The 10914-nt window shown below is 36.8% G+C and overlaps 1 protein-coding gene across 1 annotated transcript; it reads right to left on the reverse strand.

Moving 5' to 3' along the window:
• Positions 1 to 8878: 8878 nt before the first annotated feature.
• Positions 8879 to 9927, reverse strand: TAAR9 (trace amine associated receptor 9). The gene is given in 4 exon segments (XM_033236560.1): positions 8879 to 9702; positions 9705 to 9756; positions 9758 to 9886; positions 9889 to 9927. Coding segments are annotated over 4 exon segments (1044 nt in total).
• Positions 9928 to 10914: the final 987 nt, after the last annotated feature.

Below are 10914 nucleotides of genomic sequence, written 5' to 3' on the forward strand. Positions count from 1 at the left end.
AAAAATAAAAACTAAAACTAAACAAATTCGCTCATTTGAATGAAAATAAGAAAGAAATAAAATCAATAGCCAAAACATGAAACATTCCAGAAGAAATGTATTTTATAGAGTAGTTTGACAAAGACAAGCACAACTTATTTAGTAGTGCTTCTATTCCAATCTTTGGTTCAAATGTAGATTCCTTGATAGATAGTGATTAGGAGATCTTGGATGGCAGCCTGAGAGCTGTGTTTTTAAGAAGCACTTGCAGGTAATTCACCAACCACAGATGAGATTATGGGAAATATTATTTTATTTCTTTTGTATTTGCTATTAGAATATTCAATTCAATGCAAAATCCATAGTAGGCCATAAATAAACATTTATCAAGTGAGAATCTAGTACATGATCTTTCACTTTGGCTTTTCAATATGGTATACTATCTTCCTTCTATGGAAGTATTCCTTCTGGTACTTCTTCTCCTTTTTTCCTCTATTTCTTGATATAAATGGTGGTCAGAAAAGAGTCAACACATAAAGGAAGAAGAGGTTTGCTTTGCGAAGCTCAGTGAGAAAATGGCAGGTATCGATTGCTGGAGCAACATAAACTCTACTCCCAGGCTTGCTGATAACGGACAGGGTAAGCCTTCAAGTCACCATGGAATGTGTGGATGTCTTCATACCCAGAGCCTGCCTCCTTCTGGAAAATAATTTATTCACACCTAGGTTTGAGTCTATGCTCCCCAATCCTTTTCACTTTATTATATGTATCTTGCAATGGGGTAAACCAGAGGGAATTTGGGGTGTCAACATAAGACATCTTATGAAAATGATATATTTGTTTTATATAATATAATCATTGCAATTGATTAAGACAGTTAGCCTTAATGTTCCCCTCAGCTTGACTAAACTTAAGACAGGCTTATTCCTAACTTGAGGCCCCTGACCTCCCTTTTCTGAGAGCATTTACTTTAGAAAATTCATATTTGTGAATTCTTTCTTTGTGCCTTTGCAAGGTAAGTCTTTTTAAAGCTTCTTGCTGGTATTATAACCCAAGAACATCTTTCTCAAGGACCTGGGAGCCATTCCTTTGAAATGTAATTATCAAGAAAGATGATAACATCCTTATTTTCCAGTTCCGGTAGAAAGGTAGAAGTCTTAACTTCAAAGGATGCCTTGCTCCAAGTTGGAAAACTACCTCCTGTCATGAAGATATAAGAAAGCTCACTTTCCCTTTCGGTGAGGCCCATTAGCAAACACCAGTGACCTACAACCTCCTCTCTCTTAACTTTTCAAAACTCTTCAGCTCTTTTTTTCAGTGAAGTTGAGCTCAGATGAGTTGAGTTCTGGCTTCTCTATCTGTTGCAATTGTCTGCAGTAAAGTCTTCCTTGTCTTTAACTTTGGTGAATTTTTTTGCTTTGAAATAATAAAAATATAGTATAGTGTTTACCGGTTGACTGTTGCATGTAACAAACAATCACAAATTCTCACTAATATATGACATTAAACATTTATTTCCCACACATCTGAGGTTGAGCTGAGTTGACTCTGCTTCAGGCTATGGCAGCTGGGGACAGGGAGGAAGTGGCTCTGGTTAACACTGTAGCAAGGCTTCCTGTGTCTCTCATCCTCCTTGGATCTGCCAGCTACCTGAGCATGTTCTCATGGCAATGGCAGAGGTTCAAGAGAGCAAACAGAAATAAGATCTCATAAGGCCTAGGCTCAGAGTTTGCACACTGTCTCTTCTGCTCTCACTCTGCCTCACATGGACAGAACTGCAAAATTATACAACAAAGGATGTGATTACAAGGAGAAGTGAACAATTCAAAATTAAATCAACTACACAAAGTGTTAAGAAATACCTCTTTTCCGCATGATGGGGAAAAACAGCAAGTGATGGAGGTTGCTCATTCCACCTGACACCTGGTGGAAAAGGCATCACACTGTCAGACCTTGCTCAGTGTGGGCAACCATCAGAAGAGGCTCACTGGCCAGAGTTTACTAGTCCAAGAGCACTGACCATCCTGGGCCCAGTCTGATTGTCCTGAGTACTAACTGAGTGAATTAGTATCTCCAGGCCTTCATGTAATCCATTTGCAACACGTCATCATGGCATTGGTTGGGAAACTCTGATTTAGATAACAGCATGATGTCCATCAGATTTGGACCAACATATTCAGTAAGTTTTTTGTCTTATCAATCAAAACCTGTTGTCTATGTTAATATGATGTATTACTACCCTCAAAATGATGCTCTCATAACTTACTGTGTCTTTATGACAGACCCAGAGAGACACTGTTAAGATCCCTCTTCAAGAAAGGAATCTGGACTACTTGGGCATCCTATTTTAGATTACATTGATTTATTACATTGATGACATTATGCTGATCATACAGGATAAGCAATTTATACATAGCACACTAGAGGCTTTGGGAATATACATGCTTCTTAGAAGTTTGGAGATAGCCTCTATAAAGATTGAGGAGCTCTCTACTTCATTATAGTGGTCAGAGATGTCCCATCCAAAGTGAAAGACAAATGGTTACATCTGGTACTCTCTACAGGTGAAAAAGGAAGCACAATGCTTGGTATACCTCTTTAGGATCTTGAGAAAATATATTCCATGCTTAGGAATACCACTCTGGTGCATACACTGGATAATACTAAATTCTTCCAGCTCTGGGTGGAGCCTGGAGCAGAAAATGGCTCTGCAGTGGGTCTAAGCAATAGAATAACTGTCACAATTTGAGGACCTTTCAGTGCTGAAGGTATTAGTAGTGGAAAAAGGTGCAGTGTATTTTTTATGGGAGGCTCTGAGAGAAACACAGTGCAGTCCTCTGGGGGTCAAGAGTAAGGAAGATAAACACTTTTTGAAAGATAGCTCTTGGTGAGCTACTGAGCCCAGGAAGTGATGGAATGCTTGACCATGGGACATCAAGCTATCTTGTGTCTGTAACTGTCCATTATGAGTTAGGTCTTTTTGGATCCTCCAGTGGAAATGATACATCTGGGACCAAACACAAACAAGTCCAGAGGGGACATGTGAGCAATATGAGCCAGAGCCCATTACCTACTGCCTTTGCAGCAGTACCACCTCCATTTCACACTTCAGGAAACTAAAGAGGAGAAGCACCCAAGCTTGGTTTACAGATGGGCTGTCTCAGTATGTGGGTGCAAGCTGAAAACGGACAGCAGTTGCATTATAAACTCACTTAGCCTTGGCCTTCAATGAGAGAAGAGAGGGAAAAAATCTTCCTAATAGATGAAGCTTTAGTTTTGCCTAATTGGTTTTAATTGAGCAACACCAGGAAGTTGTCCCATTTAAATAACTCCTCCTTTCCTAAAACTTCACTCTTGTTACTTTCTTCTTTTTACAAACTATTACTCTTTGAACATCTCTTAAAATTTCTCTTGTACTTTTATCCACTACCAACCCAAAAGAGAACCCCTCTGAGAATGGTAAGTTTTATGGTTAATGCTCCCATATGAAGAATTTTATTCATTTGGTAAGTAGTTATTGTTTAACAGCTCGTATTACTGATGGGAAAGGACACAGAACAAATAGGTTGAACACAGCCTGAAATGTCAGAGTGTTCCTAGGAGAGGGGAGAAAGTAGAGACAGGGTAGCTGGGGGACTCCTCAGGGAATTTTGCCTGTTTTATAAATTTAACGAGGATGAATTATGACAAGGACCTTACATATTCTTGTCTTTGAAGTGATCTATGATGCTTAGCTTAGTATTGCCCTTAGGAAATAATGAAACTTGCCCTTTGGTGTTAGACGTGTGTGTGTGTGTGTGTGTGTGTGTTTGAACAGAATAAAATCAGAATAAAATATAAATGTTAGTGCTTATGTTACACCTGGGAAGAGAGTCTATAATTTTTCATTTCCAAGAAATGTCGTTGCTTTTTCCAACTGATTCACAATGATAGTATTTGCAAAGCGTTAGCTTTGATGATAGACAGACATGGATCTAAATATCCCGGCTCCAGCATTTAGAGCATATAATCTCTCTGGAGCTTTTTTCTTTATTAATAGTTCCTATAATTAATATTAACAATAAGAAAATGAAAATACTAATTCTGAAAACACACAAAATACAAAGGCAATGCAAGCTCTTTATAAAAATATTCTTTTATTTGTGTAGGTGTATGTAATCTTTAAAATGTTTATTTAGATTTTTGCTATCTCTAACTCTTAGGAAAATTTAGAGTAATTTCTTCTCTATGAAAAATTTACTTTTGAGCTCATGTTGTGGGTCCAAATCGGGTAAGTGGCTCTTTCAACAAAACTCTGGAGCTCTTCCTGAGCTCTAATTTCTAATAAAAAACTACCTTTCCAACATTGCTTTTTTTTTTTTTAACAGTCTTGATTATGTGATTTCAGAAAATCAATCCTAAAAAATATATGTTTTGAAACTATTTCAAAAAATCCTTACAAATTTCTTTCTACTGAAAACATTTATAAAACATAAAACAAACAATTTTTATGTGACAGAGGTTTCCTTATTGGCTCTTTGGTCTCCAAAATCTACAGAATTGTTTTACATAATGGGCATTAATACATAAAACCTCAATAAAAATGTTCCATAATCATATCCATTTTATAGGTAAGTGTTTGGAGGAACGGAGGCAAGATGGCGCACTTCCGGGTTCTTTATCATCAACTTTTCCCGTGTGTGCGAAAATGCAGCCGGCGTCCAGGAAGGTGCAGACCAACCAGGCATGCGCCAGGTGATGTCAATCCGAAGAGACCAAGATTTACCTGGTGGCACCTGCAGAGCCCCTCCCCCTCCCCAACACGTCTGTGCCCCGCCTATTGCCCTTCCACTCCTAGAAAAGCCGCTCCTGGCAGATGCGGGGGGCGGGCTTCCTCAGCCCCCATTCTTGTTGGGACTGCATCAGGAACTCCGCCCCAGAGCTCTACCGGGTGACTCTCTTGGCCTCCTTTGCCGGAGGCGGACAGACTTCACCCCCACACCTTCTTCCCTGAAGCTAGATGACCAAAGAATAAATTTGCAGTTTTGCTTTTAGCCTTGCCTACTCGCTGGTTCTTTTGTGCTCTCTCTGGTGGTTCTTAGAAAAACAAATCAGTAAACAACTCTGATCTACAAAGGGTAAATGACTTATCGAAGGCTGCAGATGACAGAGATGAGACTCACACCCGGGTAATGTGGCTTTAGAACCTCACTCTGAACCTTTATAGTGTGCATAGTATACAGTCTTTGTAGGAAAAAGAAGGTGTATGTTTTCAAAAAGCTTAAAATTTACAACCCTCACAGTAAATCTCTGAGATATCATATACTTTATGAATCTTCACTTCAGGTAAGGTAAGGAAACTCAGTATTGTAAGTTTACATGCGTTAGCACTTTTTCTTATTAAATAAAAAATTACCTTTTAATGATTGGGGTAAATAAACCCTATCAATAGACTAAAGTTGGATTTTTCCTAAACATTGATTATTAAGCATTTTCTATTTTAGCAAACCAAATAAAGGAGAGAATAGCCAATTTTTTAAATATAAAAGACTAATAGATCATTACTTGATGGGTAGAAATATAAAAGAATTGATTGTTCATTTGCTTAAAAAATACCTTTAGGAACTTAATAAGTGCAAGGCACTGTGCTAGGTATTGAAATAAATATGAACAAAGACTTACTAGCAAACAAAAAGTACATAGCAAATTATTATAGTCAGTAAACATCAAATTACTTGATTTATAAAATATAGGAATATATCTGTCTACAGGCAGAAAATAATCTAAAAATTATTGCTGATGTACTGTAACAGACTTAGTATTTAAGTATAGTAAACAGAATACAGTTTGTGTGTCAAAGGGCATATCTGTTGCTTTTAATGCTCACTTCAAAATAATTTGATTTTTAAATTAACATCACTAGGGTATTTCTGCTTTTTTCAAATGCAATTCTGAAATGTCATTCTTTAAGACTGACCTTTAAATAGGTTGTAATGTATCAAAAATGAATAGTGAAAACATAAGTCAAGGGCATCATAGCTGAAGAAAAATAAATATAACATCTTAAAAGGTTGCAAACACATGAGAAGTTCAGGAAATCCAGCTAATCATCAACTACATCAGTAATAAATGAGGAAACTCTGTTGCAGTAATAGCCAGTTATACTGACAGCTCTCTGAGAAGAGCTAGGTGATCGTGATCATCTACTATAATAAATTAGTGATGGATTATTCACAGCATTGCCACGAAATAATTGATAAAGTTGCTCTAACAGGAGCAAACTACAGCAATTATTCTATAAGTTTCTATGTGTGAACTCTCTATTTTAATATTTTTTAAAAGTACGAAGAGCTTCACGTAATGTAATAGCTGTCCTTTTAGTATCAGATAATTGAGAAAAATACATGTGGACAAAAGTTACTATAAATTCAGCAATGGTGTTAAATAAATATGTATTTTATCTATAAAAAATAAACATATACTATTTATAATAGTACATATACATAAAAGACATAGTATTTATATAGCTTCCACGTGGGATGTAAGTGGATTAATTTCCTCTTTGCAATAGTTCTGCAACCTCCCATTGGCTGAAGCAGAGAATTTGGAACCACAGTGCTCCAGGATTGAGACCAAGCTCAGCAGCATGTTCCAAAGTCAGATTTTACTTGCAGATAGTCTTGCCAAGTGAAGCCTACTTCCACCCTCAGTGTGTCTTATTCCAAATATATACACGGCCCTGCAGTAACTTGGTATGCAGCTGGTGAAGAAGTTTATAGCTTATTTGTATAAATAAATGATGTGTAGAAGAGAGGAGTGGTGTTGCATTAACAGTCTAGTTAGTTTTGGGGAAAATAAATTTTTGATCAAAAGACTTCCTTTTTAAGCACCACAAGAAGAGGAAAAGAAAATAAGCAAGAAAGAGGAGATTGGAAGTATATTCTCCACTATTAAGTGGATACCATCTTGGAAATATCACTGATACAGTATTTATTTCTGTAATCAGTTCATCTTACACTCTACATAGTACAAGTAAATGGAATGGTATATATTTTTAAATTCCCCCCAAATTGTGTTCCTTATTTTTTATGTGTCAATGCAAGTTCACACTTGCAATTGAAGGAAGGAACTCACATTTCTATTAAGACATTACCTGACTCTCAAGTTCTGAGCTCCTTTTTAAAGAAAGAGAATACAGGACCTTAACTGTGAGCAATTGAAAGTTGATCAATAAAGCCGTTCCTTAACAGTATTATCTGAACCACAAATAAGTACCCTGCTATGAACACTTGCATTTTCCTTTTGTCCTCTTTTACCTTTAATGTGTTTTCCTCCTAAATATTCTCTGATCTTTTTGGAAGATATTAACACACAAATATGAAAGAGCTTAATCTTGTGTAAAGTATTTCCAAACTGGTTCATCTACAAAATGCATGACATGCAATATTTGTGTAGCTCTATTTACTCACTTACTTTTTCTTTTCATTTTATAAAACAAACCTATTACAGAATTGTCTGGGAAAAGCAGCTACCTAAACAAAGATTTCAGGCTGTGATTCAGGGATTTGAGAAGGCAAACCGTTTTATTATTTGTTTTCTCAAATTTTGACTGTATCTGGAAACACTCAATGTATACTTTTAGTTTAAAAGAATTAAAATTTCTATTGATTGAGAAATGTATAATCAGATGGGAAAACTGAAGCTGTTCCTAGAGTGTATAATACCAATTTGGATATTTGCTATTTTGAAACAATCCTTGGCTATATTTGGATTACTCAGCTTTATACAATTTCAATGCCAAATACAGTATCTGATACAAAGTAGGGACTCAAAAGTGAAAAACTGCTCATCTGAATGGGCTTTTAAAAATTCTTTTTTTTTTTTTTTTTTTTTTTTTTTGAGACGGAGTCTCTCTCTCTGTTGCCCAGGCTGGAGTGCAGTGGACGGATCTCAGCTCACTGCAAGCTCCGCCTCCCGGGTTCACGCCATTCTCCTGCCTCAGCCTCCCGAGTAGCTGGGACTACAGGCGCCCGCCACCTCGCCCGGCTAGTTTTTTGTATTTTTAGTAGAGACGAGGTTTCACCGTGTTAGCCAGCATGGTCTCGTTCTCCTGACCTCGTGATCCGCCCGTCTCGGCCTCCCAAAGTGCTGGGATTACAGGCTTCAGCCACTGCGCCCGGCCCTAAAAATTCTTATTTTATTTAAAATTACTAAAAAAAAGAACTATAGAAACCATCTTTTTGTTCACATGCTTATTCCACAATAATAAATTATATTCTCCAAAAGTAAGATGTAGTGTGTATTCACATAATCATTAAACATTTTCTTTGCTAACACAGTCTTTGTAAAAGGAGCAGAAAGAACTGCCAGGGTTCAGAAAATAAAAGCGCTCAAGCGTTTTTCAGATGATCTCCAAGCACTAGAAAGTTCTACATTCCAGCTCTCTATAAGTATTTTTACATTAAAATAAAGTTTCAAGAATTTATAATCCCGTGTCTTCTTCTCAAGCAAGATATACATTAAAGATTTTTGTCCTCAGAGAATCTAACTTGTAAGTAAAGCACGAGCTTTATTTTCCCCTTTGTGTATTTTGGACAGCTGAACACTGATCGTGAGTGTGGGAGAAACTACAAAACTTGAAAATATTTGAAGATACAAGTAGGAATCTCAGAGAAGAAAGTAGGGAACCAGAAAACCACAAAAGAATGCTAAATGGAAAAGAATGGACAGATCTTATTCACCTATCACTACATCTAAAATATGTCAAAATACATGAAGACAACAAATGCTTTAGAACAACTATTGAACGTATCATCCTCCAACCTGGCAGATGTTCATGCTTGCCTCTCTATGTCCAAGTGTTTGTTTTTGCACTTGACCTTAACTTCAAGTTAGTTTTGAGGTCTTCACTGTAATGTTTTTAATCTGTCTCTACTTCTTCAGAAAATAAATTAGTTGTTGATGAATCACTCCTTAAGACCTTGCCGCTTATAATAAGTTTTATTACCTTCCGAAACCACAGGTAAAAGAAAGCATATATCAAGGGATTCATAGCTAAATTATAATAAACACACCAAACTAAAATCTCATAAACATAAGGAGGCGTTATAAAATTCATATAAGCATCAATCACTGCATCAATGACATATGGTAGCCAAGAGACAAGAAATGCTGCCATAGCAATTCCCAAGGTTCTGGCAGCCTTTCTCTCTCTTTTTGCTACTCTTTCCTTGTAACTCTTTGAGGAGTACTGAGCTTGGCTGGTTGTACTTTCTATCTTCCTAGCCTGATGCTTGGCCACCAAAAATATCTTACTGTGTATAAACACCATGGTGACAGTCGGTATAAAAAATAGAAGAAAACAAAGTAGGACCCAGTTTTGATTCAGTGGAGCCTGACAACCTCTTACACAGGTGAGAGCAACTACTAATTCCTCAATTCCTTCTTTGTTGGCCTCAGTGTAAAAGATCGAAAAGCTGTATGTGACAGAAAAGAACCAGGAAAGAACAATGCATATCCGTGAAACTGACACAGTAAACTTGGTTGGATACCTCAGAGGATCAGTAACAGCAATGTATCTATCAGCAGAGATACAGCATAAATGAAATAAAGAAGCAAAACAGAAGGATGTGTCAAAACATGTATGGAATTTACAGTAACTGTCCCCAAAGTACCAACAGCTCTCCACAGACCTCACTGTGCTGAAGGGCATCACAGTGACTCCCACCAAGAAGTCAGCACAGCCAGCGACGCGATCAGAAAATTTGTAGGTGTGTGCAGTTGTTTGAAGTGGAGGATAAGCAATCATGACCAGTAAGTTTCCAAACACTGCCAGCACAGCCCCAAAACCAAGGACAGCATAGAGGATAGCTTGAGGAGCTGGTGAGTAAGGAGTTTAAATGCAGGATCCGTTCACGTTCTCGTGACACACAGCTCCACAGGCTCAGCTTGGGAGAAATTGTTCACCATTGCTTTCTTGTTTGAACAATTTTAAAGTTCTCAAATTTCTGCTTTCAAAAAATTTTTTAAAAGGCAGCAATTTCAAAGTCTTCTAGGAGGGGAAAAAAATCTCCAGTTAAACTGATAAAAGTTTGTGATTTTTCTACCAATATTTTTCCATATTAACTATAACCTCCTGACCTTTCTAAAAAGTGTTCCCACATTCACATTTTAATATATTTAGAGTGGAAACGTGTTGCAGAAAGCCATTAAAAATATAGTCAAATATGCTCCTAAATAAATGGCTGGCAATACACTTAGTCCAATGAGATATATAGATATAATTTGCTAATCATTAAAAAAAATCTTTTCTTGTGTGTTACTTTACCTTCTGAAAAATCTCGTCTGTAACCACCACAGTTGAGAAGTAATTTGGCTGTCAAAGCTGAGCTTTATTACATTATCTCCCCTGAGCAGCACTATAGCATTAATGACAAACTATGCTTCTTTTATTCAGGAAGGTAGAGGTAAATTACATCTCCTTCAAACTATACCTTCAAAATCCCTATGGTATAGAGTGTGAAGACTGACGAAAAGTTTCCTCATAATAGCTTTAAACTTACTTTAGGAATACATTTCTTCTACTACTTATGTTTTCAGAATTTGTGGGTTTTTTTCTTTTTATATTATTTCATGATTCAGACAGCTTGAGATGATTTAGAGAACCAATCTTATTGAATTGATATTAGTCAGTGTAAAAGTATTTTCCAGGCTAATAGGCAGTGTCAGGTGTCTAAAATTAATAATTTATTAAAATACCAATAACTCACCTAACATCTCACCTTCCCATCCTTAGAAAAATGGTGTAGTTTTAAACCTGTCACAGAAGAATGGACAAAAACTGGGGTGGACCAGAGAGGGATATTTTTAGATAAGCTATATCCTTGAAGAATAGATTCATGCTGAGTCATCCAAGGCGCAAATAGAGACTAATTTGGTTTCTCTAGGTGTATGAGT

Source organism: Trachypithecus francoisi, unplaced genomic scaffold, assembly GCF_009764315.1.
Source record: "Trachypithecus francoisi isolate TF-2019V2 unplaced genomic scaffold, Tfra_2.0 Lachesis_group15, whole genome shotgun sequence".
Lineage (NCBI taxonomy): Eukaryota > Metazoa > Chordata > Mammalia > Primates > Cercopithecidae > Trachypithecus > Trachypithecus francoisi.